This window comes from Acartia tonsa, chromosome 14 (assembly GCF_053477335.1).
Source record: "Acartia tonsa isolate MP-2025a chromosome 14, ASM5347733v1, whole genome shotgun sequence".
NCBI classification, from domain to species: Eukaryota; Metazoa; Arthropoda; class Copepoda; order Calanoida; family Acartiidae; genus Acartia; species Acartia tonsa.
In genome coordinates this window covers 25,895,215-25,909,108 of record NC_137273.1, presented here as the reverse complement: position 1 = coordinate 25,909,108, position 13,894 = coordinate 25,895,215, and the positions used below count along the sequence as shown (strand labels likewise).

General features: G+C 34.9%; 2 protein-coding genes across 5 annotated transcripts in view; both read right to left on the bottom strand.

Annotated features, from left to right (window-relative positions):
• LOC145305762 (uncharacterized) overlaps positions 1-13,894 on the bottom strand; it is a 260,360-nt gene that overhangs the window by 158,355 nt on the left and 88,111 nt on the right. The window lies entirely within an intron of this gene.
• Positions 92-13,894, bottom strand: part of mGluR (metabotropic Glutamate Receptor) — a 154,126-nt gene continuing 140,323 nt past the window's right edge. Inside the window, exons 27-31 of the mRNA XM_080147549.1 lie at positions 6,304-6,383; positions 5,874-5,957; positions 4,722-4,805; positions 3,513-3,547; positions 92-203 (exon numbers count right to left, since the gene is read on the bottom strand). Coding sequence (XP_080003675.1) covers positions 92-203; positions 3,513-3,547; positions 4,722-4,805; positions 5,874-5,957; positions 6,304-6,383 — 395 coding nt within the window. The remainder of the gene's footprint in view (positions 204-3,512; positions 3,548-4,721; positions 4,806-5,873; positions 5,958-6,303; positions 6,384-13,894) is intronic.

Sequence of the window (13,894 nt, the reverse complement as noted above, 5' to 3'; positions counted from 1 at the left end):
CAGGATGTAGCAGGATGTATTATTACCTGTATGTAGCTGTTGGCATGGTGAGTCTTCTCACATTCTTCTCAGGATGTAGCAGGATGTATTATTACCTGTATGTAGCTGTTGGCATGGTGAGTCTTCTCACATTCTTCTCAGGATGTAGCAGGATGATATACAGCTTGGGAGAGTACAAACAGATCAGGGACACATACCCACTGTGTAATATTATCATAAGAGGGAGTTCTGTTATTAAAACCTCCACCCCCCCCCCCCTCCTCCCCCTCTATATTTTTTTGCATCTTATTTTAATTGTGTGAACGTTATATTTAGAAAACCCCGCCCATCCCCACCCCGATTTTGTATAAGCTTCACTCTTGCGGATGTTGTCATCCTAGTTCAAATAAATACTTGAGGCTCAAAATTCGAAGGGTTAAGGAGACAAAAAAATAGTCTTAAACCATCCCAGGAATTAAGTAATAGAATAAGATAGCCAAAACCATCACAGGATGGAGAATAGTTAACATGCTTAAAGCCTTCAAAATTATATGTTGTAAAAATAATTATATATACTTTATACCAAAGATTTGAGAGGAAAAAGAGAGTAATTTCTTTTTTCAATTTCCTAAAAAAATGATATCTTAAATATTTTTGGTGTGTTTGTTTTACTTTTAAAGTAAAATAAACTTGATAGAAAAATCTCATTTCTATATCCAATTTTTGTAAGGTTTGTTTTAGTTAGTTTTAGATAGAAAATTATTCAGGGTTATAGGGAGAGAGAAAAGAGAAATAACTACTGTTTGTAACATGAAAAAAAGTGTGAAACACACAGAAAAACTTTTTTTAGATGTCTTAAGGGCCATACAAATAAAGACAAAGATATAAAAAAGAAATTGACTGAAATGACAAAAACTTTATTACTTTTTCCAATAAGGCACAAAAAATAAGAAATAGATGAAAACCTGTATGGAAAAAGATTTTGTGGTTTTTTGGACTAGCATACAGGTAAACAAACATTTGATTACTTTGATATAATCTGATTATTGTTTAAAGCAATGTTTATGATTGACAAAATTTTTGATAATCAATTTTGTTCTCAAAAAATATCACGTTAGGGATTACAATTTAATTTATTTATGCATAGAAAAAGATAAATAATTATTCAAAGTGATATACATTGGAGAAAGACATATGTGATATAAAACAATTGAAGGAATACATTCTTTTATTCCTGAATACTTATTTATCTTACTACAACTAACAACTAACAACAAATTGAGATACATTACTAAATATGGAACTTACGCTAATTCAATGAGATAATTTAGGAATAAAACCTTGGGTATCATTGTATTTTACAGTCCAAAGTCCCCTCACTCTCTGAAATAAGCCAATTACTCCCAGTATTGATATTTCTTTACTTCTGTTTTTTTTAAATATTCTAACATTTGTTTATTTAATATTCCGACCCTTGAAACATAGTGTAGTATACTTCTAATCTGAAGGAGGATTATTCTGTAATCTTTGTTATTATAATTCTTGTATCTGCATACAATAGGATATTCCACATTTTATACTTTCTTGTACTTTTAACATGTATTTATCTATCTCAACCATAACATTTAAATTAGTAACTACTGCTGCATAACATAATCTCTTTAAAATTCTACTTTCTTGTGTAGAAAAACAACTAAATAACTAATTAATGGAGTGTACATCCAGCCTCAAAAGATAAATCGATCCTATAATAAATCCCACCCCCCAAAAAAAAAATTATTATTTTAAAACTAAAACCTTTCCTCAAGTGCCCCTGTGGTCTCTAGGGGCGTTGCCGCTAATAATTATGTAACACGGAGGCTAAAAAAGTTTGGTTTTATAGTCGAATGGCTATCATTCTACATAATTCATTTTCCATGGTGTAAACAAAGAGAAAAAGTTTTTTTCCAATTGTAACATATCAATGTAACAAATTTTGAAAGTTTTTTACTCCAGTGATAAAATATCAATATGACAGTTTTAGCATCTTTGCCTTTAGACCTTTATTATCTAAATATCATTTAAAACAATTAGTAGAATTTATATTTGTATAAGAACAATAACGTCAATAACTTTTATCTTCTATTCTATGATATAAAACAAGAATGCCTAAATCCGAAAATCTATTTAAAACAAAAAGCTTACTGAAAATATAAGAATTATAAATTTATTATCACTAAAATCATATTTAGTGTATTTACCTACAGCTAGAAGCGTGGTACCAAACCATTTCTTAAAGCTTTGACTTTTGCCTTTTTTTTAAATCTTCATTTCTGCCTGTGAAAATAGCATAAAACATGCTAAAACTAAGCTTTCTAAAATAGGACGTATTTATTTGTGTATTGGCTATTTTGTTTTTTAACTCAAAACCACTAATTTTAGGTTTAAGGGAGGTGTAAAAACACCTATGCATGACATTGGAACATTATTGATTTATAGGGTAGCTTTGCTCCAAAAATCCTACATGTCATGTTGTTGGCGAAAACTTTTTGATTGGAAAATGGGGACTCAACTCTCTGTCTTCCACACAAATAGTTATAAAAAGAGTCTTTGTGCAACTTCTGACCAATCCGTGCAGGAACGGCTATAGAGGGGTTAATTATGACAAGAAAAGCAAAGATTAATTATTTAAAATTTTGAACAAGTTTGCTTTTATGAGGTCTTTCATAAAACCTCTCTATATATGATTTATTTAAGGCTGAATTTCCGTAACCTTAGCAAAGCAACTGATAAAAATGGCCATGAATCAACTCACTTCAGGAGTGGTTTTATGAAGATCTTTATAAAAGCAAACTTGTTCAAAATTTTAAATAAATAATCTTTGCTTTTCTTGTCATGATTATGCCGTAACTCCTAGGGGATGAAAATTAAACTTGAAATATTCAAATATAATTTTCTCAAAAACGGCTGCATTTTAGATTTTATTGAAAAGTGAAATGAAGTTACCTAACCTTGGGTGATGAAATGCACCATGTCCCAATTTAGGTTCTGACACAAAAGTCAAAGCACCTTTGAACGCACTGTGTAAAGCGAATAAATGGGTGTTTAATGCCCCCAGAAAAACAGTAGATGTACAGTAGATTCATTTTACTCCCCACTTCCAAAAAGAAAATAAATAGCTTGGACGTCCTTCCATCAATATTTTATTATATATCAAATATTTTATTTTCTAATAACACATGTTAGATTTATTTTATTCCAAAGAGATAAATATTTTTCGTTCTTTTTTATGACGGTCATTGCCCATAAAAAGAAATCAAGCATATGATTTGTATAGAAAAATTTGGAATAAAACACTGCAAATAAAAGTTTTTCATGAAAATTAATAACTTCTGCGATTTTATTTACGCTTTGATAGATGTTTTTAATGAAAAAAAGTAGAAATCAAGAATACGGGGACAACAATTGTTACATTAACAAAATAAATAATTATCAACTCTGTTTTTTTTCAATAATAAATATTTTGTTTTCTAAATAATATGATAATATTCCTGAGACTTATAGATACACAAAGTGTTGTGATTTGTATCTGAAATGAACAATAAATGATATTTAATTGTTAGTAACCACGAATACAGGAATAGGACAATGATGAATTAAGAGGGGGGGGGGTGTTTAATACAACCATCTCGTAATCAGTGATTAAATGGTACCTACAATTCGAATTTCGATCTAAAATTTTGCATGAATAATCCTTGGTAGGTCTAGTTTCCCTAAATCGAACAAAAAGTTGAAAAAGTAACGGTTAACGGCTGGCGGCTCAGCCGTTTTGCCAATTTTTGTCAATCCTCAGAGCATATTATTCACGAAACCTATCTCCACATAACACTTTTTTTCGCTCAAAAACCTTATCAAACGGCTCTAGCCGGTAGCTGTTGGTACTAGAAATTTAAAAAATGGTTATTGCTATCATTTAACATGATTTAAACCAAAAAATATGTTTTAAAAAGTTAATGCCTACGTAATTAATGATGAATTTGCCCTGAAAATAGGCAAAAAAACGGCTAAACGGCTGAGCCGCCAGCCGTTACGTTTCCATTTTTTTGTTCGATTTAGGGAAAAAAACCTACTAAGGATTACTCATTAAAAGTTTCAGATCGAAATTCGAATTCTAAGTGCCATTTAATCATTGATTTCGAGATGGTTGCATTAAAAAAAAAACCTTAATCAACCCCTTAATTATGATAAAAAAATAAACCTTTTGGTAATTTATAAAATGTTAAAAGACTTTTGCTTTGTTTTCTTTTTTGTTGATACCCTCTTTGCAACTTTTCGAAACAATTAAAAGCTTTTTTAATGACGTTTTACAATCCATTGTCCTTTCTGGACTAAAACCTGACTTTAATTTGTTCTAAAATTGTGACAAAAATTAGTAGATATGTTCTCAGATATTATTGGGCTAACATTCACACATACAAATTACTACTTAATAATCTTCTTGCGCTTTGTACACATAGTGTTGGCTTGGGATAAACTACCCACCAAGTTAAATTTTTGTTTAAAAAAAGAAAAAATATTTTTTCTTTGTGGTAAGGTGAATGTGACCCTTTCCTAAACTGATTTGAAAAACAGGAACTTTTAAAAGCTTCCTTGTAAATGAGAGTCATATTAGTCCATAGGTTAGTGAGTTTTTTTCGAAGCAGTTAGACAGAGAGACATCATATACTTTTATTTAGAAAGCTATCCTGAAAGTTATTGCTTACCTCATAAGAATTGCCAGTTCCAAAGTAGAGTGCCACAAATGCCAGCCAGATTATGCATGTTGTATACATCGTGAAGCCAATAAACTAAAAAGATAATATTTTTTGTCATTCTGCAGCCAAAACACTATAAAATCAAGTGTATTGATTAATTGTTTAAATATATAAATGATACAGGTAATACAAAATTATCTTAGATTAAAATAAAACAAACATATATTTTTTTAGTCTGCTTTTATAAAAAAACATCTGTTCTTAGTCTACTATTATTGTTGGAATAGTTTAAACACTCTTTGTTTTACAATCCATATTTTAAAGTCCATTGTCTATTCCCTCTTTTCTCTATGCTAATTTTTCATTATAATTCAATTAATGTCAGTTTGACATTAACAAAGTGTTTGATTATTATTTCATTTTAAAAAAATCTAGGAAATTATCAGGGAAATAATAAGGAATTGACAAACGAATTACATTCTTAACGATGATAAACAAAATTACCCCTTATCTACTTTAATATCATTGGTTAAAAAGTTTGGACACTACTAAATTTGAACCAAATAATCAACAAAAGCACTCAAAGTTTTTGAGTTGACAAATAAAATAATGTAGTTACAACACTTTGGGACCAATGTAATTTACAGTCAAATATCTCCCCCCCCCCCCCTCCATGAAAACTATTTTTTTTTATTTCTATAGCAACCATGCGTGGTAATCAGTTGCGCCTGTTTATTAGCATTATCTTCGCTCATATCTTAAGATTTGTTTAAAGAAACAATACATAACCTTCTAAATCTCAAAAGTTAGATAAATGAAAAATGTTAAATAGAATTTCATAAAAAGTTATATAGTAAAAGTTCTTGAACAAATATTTTGGTTTTAAATAACACGGGGAAAAAAGAAAAAGAATTTGTTCAATTAAATTTCTTTTGTCCTATTCAAAATGAAAAGTTTTATTTAATTGGTCCAAACTTGGAATTCATTGAGTAAAAGAAATGTTTGAAAACTTTAATGTAATTAGAATAATTAAAATAAAGTTAGAAATTTATTTACATATTTTTTAAAAATTACATATAATAAATTTTATGTAATAATTTTAATGTTCAGAAGGGGTAATTTTGTTTATCATCAATGGAGATACAAAAGTTTTTCGATTACCTTGGCTTCATTAAAATTTTCAGGTACTTTTCTTGTTTTGATTGCGTAAATTGTGCACACAGTAATTAACAGCATATTATATGCCTAGAAATAAACATTATTAAGCGAAGCAAGGCTATTATAGTTAATTTAGTCATGTGAGAATTGTCCCATAGTTATCAAACTTTGCATGATTTAACAGTTTTGTACGATTTAAAAGCGTACCAATCCTAAAAATTTTTAAACATGATTATTTTTAACTTTTTTGGTAACAATGTTTGTATGATTATATTTATCCTATTTATGCTTTTAATGTAATGATTGTAAATTTTATGTTCGTAGGAAACTGAATATAATACGATACGATAAATGCTTTTTCAGTATGGCCTAGGACCAGTTGTAATTCAGCGGATATTAATCGGTTTGGAAGCCATACATGATATATTTGTACCTGAGATATGACAAATGCTGAATCTTTGATATTACATTTGAGAATAACTTGGTTCCTCTGTGGATAGTCATAAAACACACCTGCAAATATTTATAAAAAATTCACTTAAATTCTATTTAAACACTTTAAAAGATAGAATAGGGTCGGATATAAGATGAACGAACTTTTTTTCAAAAAAAAATAACACAGTAATAGTGTCTGACTGATTATGACGTAACAACAAAAAATTAGCCAATGAGAGGCCACTATAAATTTTACCATTGGTCAATAACGGCCTCTTATTGGCTAATTTTTTTTTGTTACGTCATAATCAGTCAGACACTATTACTGTATTCAAAAAAATCTAAAAATATAAGAAGTTTTTTCCTATGCTACAACCATGCGGGGCCAATAACTGATGTGTCCTAACCTTGCACTCTACTAAGTACCCAAAATAACCTAGTCTGAATATATATTTTAAGTGTTTTTTTTTAATTTACCCCTGCGGGGTACCTATAGACTACCAAGAATCCAATATCATCAAATTCAATTTTTTCCTCAAAATTATTGGGGGGGAGGTGCCTTGTGCTTCTGGGTCATTTTAAGGAAAACAACCTAATATATTAGAGCAACAGTAGACTGTAAGAGTAATTTTAAAAACATCAAAACAGAAACTTCGCAAACTTTTTATAAACTTTGGGTGTCTGGAGGAAATTTTTAAAATTGATATAAAAATACTTAAATTCTCTTTCTTTATGCTAAATATTTAAAGTACTTTTATTTTTAGATGAAATTTTATATTTCAATGAAAAGTACGCAATATTAGTATGATTCTTAGCTATAGTTAAGGATATATACATGTATGAAAGCATTCAAAAAGATACACTTATATAGAGTTAAAACTTCTTATGTTTTTATTTCTTTATTTTGGTAAGTTAATAAATATCATGTTACAGAGAATTGGCAATTTAATATTTTTGTTTAACTTAACTGTGAGCATTAAATCTTGAAACATTAAACTATGACGCCAGTTTTGTATATCTTCAAATCAGAATTTGGTAAAACACGTCTAAGCTTTTTGGGTATAGTCCTTTCCATGACATCGCTCCATATGGGGCGATGATTTTAATTGATCGCCTCTTATGACATGGGGCGATGTAATGGCTCCTTGAAAGGAGCGATTTAATAGCCCCTTATAACAAGAGGCGATGTTATGACTCCTTGAAAGGAGCGATTTAATAGCCCCTTGCCCTAAGAGGCGATTAAATGATCCTTTATCGCTCCTTTATCGCCCCTTCTAAAGAGGAGATGATATGTCCTCTTATCCCAAGGGGCTATTTAATTAAATATCGCCTCTTCATGGCCCCTTCACTATTATATATATCTTAGTCCCTTGATGGCCCCTACATCGCTCCTACATCGCCCCTTCATCGCTCCTCCATCGCTCCTTCTCCAAATTTATATTACATTGTACTTTGATGGCCCCTACATCGCCCCTCCATCGCTCCTACATCACCCCTTCATCGCTCCTTCTTCAAATTTATATTACATTGTACTTTGATGGCCCCTACATCGCCCCTCCATCGCTCCTACATCGCCCCTTCATCGCTCCTTCTTCAAATTTATATTACATTGTACTGTGATGGCCCCTACATCGCTCCTACATCGCTCCTTCATCGCTCCTACATCGCCACTTCTCCAAATTTATATTACATTGCAACTTGATGGCCCCTACATCGCTCCTCCATCGCCCCTTCATCGCTCCTTCTCCAAATTTATATAACATTGCAACTTGATGGCCCCTACATCGCTGCTACATCGCTCCTCCATCGCTCCTCCATCGCTCCTACATCGCCCCTTCATCGCTCCTTCCACAAATTTATATTACATTGTACTTTGATGGCCCCTACATCTCTCCTCCATCGCTCCTCCATCGCCCCATCGCCCCTTAATAGCCCCTTTCCTTAATTTATATAAAAAAGCCCCTACATAGCCTCTCCATCGCCCCTTAATAGCTCCTTACCTTAATTTTTATAACATAGCCCCTACATAGCCTCTCCATCGCCCCTTAATAGCCCCTTATCTTAATTTATATAACAAAGCCCCTACATAGCCTCTCCATCGCCCCTAATAGCCCCTTACCTTTATTTATATAACAAAGCTCCTACATAGCCTCTCCATTGCCCCTTAATAGTCCCTTACCTTAATTTATATAACATAGCTCCTACATAGCCTCTCCATCGCCCCTTAAAAGCCCATTACCTTAATTTATATAACATAGCCCCTACATAGCCTCTCCATCGCCCCTTACCTTAATTTATATAACATAGCCCCTACATCGCCCCTCCATCGCTCCTACATCGCCCCTTCATCGCTCCTTCTTCAAATTTATATTAAATTGTACTGTGATGGCCCCTACATCGCTCCTACATCGCTCCTTCATTGCTCCTACATCGCCCCTTCATCGCTCCTTCTCCAAATTTATATTACATTGCAACTTGATGGCCCCTACATCGCTCCTACATAGCTCCTCCATCGCTCCTCCATCGCTCCTTCATCGCTCCTACATCGCCCCTTCATCGCTCCTTCTCCAAATTTATATTACATTGCAACTTGATGGCCCCTACATCGCTCCTCCATCGCCCCTTAATAGCCCCTTACCTTAATTTATATAACAAAGCTCCTATATGGCCTCTCTATCGCCCCTTAATAGCCACTTAATTTAATTATATAACATTGCCCCTACATAGCCTCTCCATCGCCCCTTAATAGCCCCTTACCTAAATTTATATAACAAAGCTCCTATATAGCCTCTCCATCGCCCCTTAATAGCCCCTTACCTTAATTATGTAACATAGCCCCTACATAGCCTCTCAATCGCCCCTTAATAGCCTCTTACCTTAATTTATATAACATAGCCCCTATATAGCCTCTCCATCGCCCCTTAATAGCCCCTTACCCTAATCTATATAACATAGCCCCTACAAAGCCTCTCCATCGCCCCTTAATAGCCCCTTACCTTAATCTATATAACAAAGCTCCTACATAGCCTCTCCATCGCCCCATAATAGCCTCTTACCTTAATTATGTAACATAGCCCCTACATAGCCTCTCCATCGCCCCTAAATAGCCCCTTACCCTAATTTATATAACATAGCCCCTACATAGCCTCTCCATCGCCCCTTAATAGCTCCTTACCTTAATTTATATAACATAGCCCCTACATAGCCTCTCCATCGCCCCTTAATAGCCCCTTACCTTAATTTATATAACATAGCCCTACATAGCCTCTCCATCGCCCCTTAATAGCCCCTTACCTTAATTTATATAGCATAGCCCCTACATAGCCTCTCCATCGCCCCTTAATAGCCTCTTACCTTAATTTATATAATCCTTACCTTAATATATATAACATAGCCCCTACATAGCCTCTCCATCGCCCCTAAATAGCCCCTTACCCTAATTTATATAACATAGCCCCTACATAGCCTCTCCATCGCCCCTTAATAGCCCCTTACCCTAATTTATATAACATAGCCCCTACATAGCCTCTCCATCGCCCCTTAATAGCTCCTTACCTTAATTTATATAACATAGCCCCTACATAGCCTCTCCATCGCCCCTTAATAGCCCCTTACCTTAATTTATATAACATAGCCCTACATAGCCTCTCCATCGCCCCTTAATAGCCCCTTACCTTAATTTATATAGCATAGCCCCTACATAGCCTCTCCATCGCCCCTTAATAGCCTCTTACCTTAATTTATATAATCCTTACCTTAATATATATAACATAGCCCCTACATAGCCTCTCCATCGCCCCTGAATAGCCCCTTACCCTAATTTATATAACATAGCCCCTACATAGCCTCTCCATCGCCCCTTACCTTAATTTATATAACATAGCCCCTACATCGCCCCTCCATCGCTCCTACATCGCCCCTTCATCGCTCCTTCTTAAAATTTATATTAAATTGTACTGTGATGGCCCCTACATCGCTCCTACATCGCTCCTTCATTGCTCCTACATCGCCCCTTCATCGCTCCTTCTCCAAATTTATATTACATTGCAACTTGATGGCCCCTACATCGCTCCTACATAGCTCCTCCATCGCTCCTCCATCGCTCCTTCATCGCTCCTACATCGCCCCTTCATCGCTCCTTCTCCAAATTTATATTACATTGCAACTTGATGGCCCCTACATCGCTCCTCCATCGCCCCTTAATAGCCCCTTACCTTAATTTATATAACAAAGCTCCTATATGGCCTCTCTATCGCCCCTTAATAGCCACTTAATTTAATTATATAACATTGCCCCTACATAGCCTCTCCATCGCCCCTTAATAGCTCCTTACCTAAATTTATATAACATAGCCCCTACATAGCCTCTCCATCGCCCCTTAATAGCCCCTTACCTTAATTTATATAACATAGCCCTACATAGCCTCTCCATCGCCCCTTAATAGCCCCTTACCTTAATTTATATAGCATAGCCCCTACATAGCCTCTCCATCGCCCCTTAATAGCCTCTTACCTTAATTTATATAATCCTTACCTTAATATATATAACATAGCCCCTACATAGCCTCTCCATCGCCCCTGAATAGCCCCTTACCCTAATTTATATAACATAGCCCCTACATAGCCTCTCCATCGCCCCTTACCTTAATTTATATAACATAGCCCCTACATCGCCCCTCCATCGCTCCTACATCGCCCCTTCATCGCTCCTTCTTAAAATTTATATTAAATTGTACTGTGATGGCCCCTACATCGCTCCTACATCGCTCCTTCATTGCTCCTACATCGCCCCTTCATCGCTCCTTCTCCAAATTTATATTACATTGCAACTTGATGGCCCCTACATCGCTCCTACATAGCTCCTCCATCGCTCCTCCATCGCTCCTTCATCGCTCCTACATCGCCCCTTCATCGCTCCTTCTCCAAATTTATATTACATTGCAACTTGATGGCCCCTACATCGCTCCTCCATCGCCCCTTAATAGCCCCTTACCTTAATTTATATAACAAAGCTCCTATGTGGCCTCTCTATCGCCCCTTAATAGCCACTTAATTTAATTATATAACATTGCCCCTACATAGCCTCTCCATCGCCCCTTAATAGCCCCTTACCTAAATTTATATAACAAAGCTCCTATATAGCCTCTCCATCGCCCCTTAATAGCCCCTTACCTTAATTATGTAACATAGCCCCTACATAGCCTCTCAATCGCCCCTTAATAGCCTCTTACCTTAATTTATATAACATAGCCCCTATATAGCCTCTCCATCGCCCCTTAATAGCCCCTTACCCTAATCTATATAACATAGCCCCTACAAAGCCTCTCCATCGCCCCTTAATAGCCCCTTACCTTAATCTATATAACAAAGCTCCTACATAGCCTCTCCATCGCCCCTTAATAGCCCCTTACCTTAATTATGTAACATAGCCCCTACATAGCCTCTCCATCGCCCCTTAATATCCCCTTACCTTAATTATATAACATAGCTCCTAAATAGCCTCCCCATCGCCCCTTAATAGCCCCTTACCCGATTTTATATAACATAGCCCCTAAATAGCCTCTTCATCGCCCCTTAATAGCCCCTTACCTTAATTTATATAACATAGCCCCTACATAGCCTCTCCATCGCCCCTTAATAGCCCCTTACCTTAATTTATATAACATAGCCCTACATAGCCTCTCCATCGCCCCTTAATAGCCCCTTACCCTAATTTATATAACATAGCCCCTACATAGCCTCTCCATCGCCCCTTAATAGCCCCTTACCTTAATTTATATAACATAGCCCTACATAGCCTCTCCATCGCCCCTTAATAGCCCCTTACCTTAATTTATATAGCATAGCCCCTACATAGCCTCTCCATCGCCCCTTAATAGCCTCTTACCTTAATTTATATAATCCTTACCTTAATATATATAACATAGCCCCTAAATAGCCTCTTCATCGCCCCTTAATAGCCCCTTACCTTAATTTATATAACATAGCCCCTACATAGCCTCTCCATCGCCCCTTAATAGTCCTTTACCTTAATTTATATAAAATAGCCCCTATATAGCCTCTCCATCGCCCCTTAATAGCTCCTTACCTTAATTTATATAACATAGCCGCTACATAGCCTCTCCATCGCCCCTTAATAGCTCCTTACCTTAATTTATATAACATAGCCTCTCCATCGCCCCTTAATAGCCCTCCATCGCCACTTAAAAGCCCCTTACCTTAATTTATATAACATAGCCTCTACATAGCCTCTCCATCGCCCCTTAATAGCCCCTTATATCCTCCTTCAAAACAGTTATACACCTTCCCAGGATCTATTGGAAGCTACCCTATAAAGGAGAACCATATTGGTTCTGCAGTTAGCGATCTTCTTTGATACATACAGACAATGATCCTGTTACTTTTTATAAGGATTAAAAATAAAATGGCCTAAAGCCATCTCATTACCCATAGGAAGCTTCACTGTAAAGGAGAACCATGTCGGTTTAGTGGTTAGCAAGGTACAGACAGACATACATACAGACAAAGATCCTGTTACTTTATTATAAGGATTAAAATAAAATAGTTATTAACCTCCCCAGGACCTATGAGAAGCTACCCTATTAAGGAGAACGATCTCAGGACCTATAGGAATCTTCACTGTAAAGGAGAACCATATTGGTTCATCGGTTAGCAAGATCCTTCGGTACAGACAGACATTCATACATACAGACAAAGATTCTGTTAATTTATTTTAAGAAATACAGATAAAATTGTTATAAACCTTTCCAGGCCTAAAACCATCTCAGGACCTAATTTCTGCCGTTGACAACTCGAGTTAAGTTACTATATTATTTTTACAATGTTTAACTTATCTGTTATTATTGGCTGACGAAAAGTTTGGGCAAAAAAAAAATTTATTCTTCAATGAAATATCTCTCCAGTATAATTTTGCCAAGTGCTAATTTATTAAGAATAAAGTTTGCCACAAATTTACCAAAAAATCTCATTGTCATTTCGCCAGGGAGGATTAGGATAGTTCCCAAAGTGTTATAAGTTGGCTTATCCAAGAGTGCTGTCTAGTCTCCAAAGTTTTATAATACCGTTTTCTTATTCGTTAGATTAACAACCTTGGGGACTTTTTATTGTTTTGTGATTGTTTAGTTCATTAAGTTGAGTGTCTAAATGTTTCAACCACTAATTCTAAACTAAAGAAGGGGTAATTTTGTGAATCATCAATGGGAATAATTAATATATAAACATACATATATATACAGTGTTTTTTTTATGAGAGCATTTTTGAAAGCAATTTTACCCTACTTATAGTTATCAGAATTTAATGATTAATGGCTTATTCTCTTCGTTTTTTATAACCATTAACAGAAAAGCAAAAAAATATTTCAGTTTTTATTTAAAAAGTACAGTAAATTCAAAATTTCAAAACATGGGTGTCAACATCTAAAATAGTTATTTCTCGCATCGTATTATAAACGGCTTTCCGCGGATATAGAAAGTACAATTATGAGATTAAAACTAGTTTTTTTAGCCCCGAGGTGCAGAAGGCACCGGCTAAAAAAACTGGGTTTAATCTTATGATTGTACATATCTATA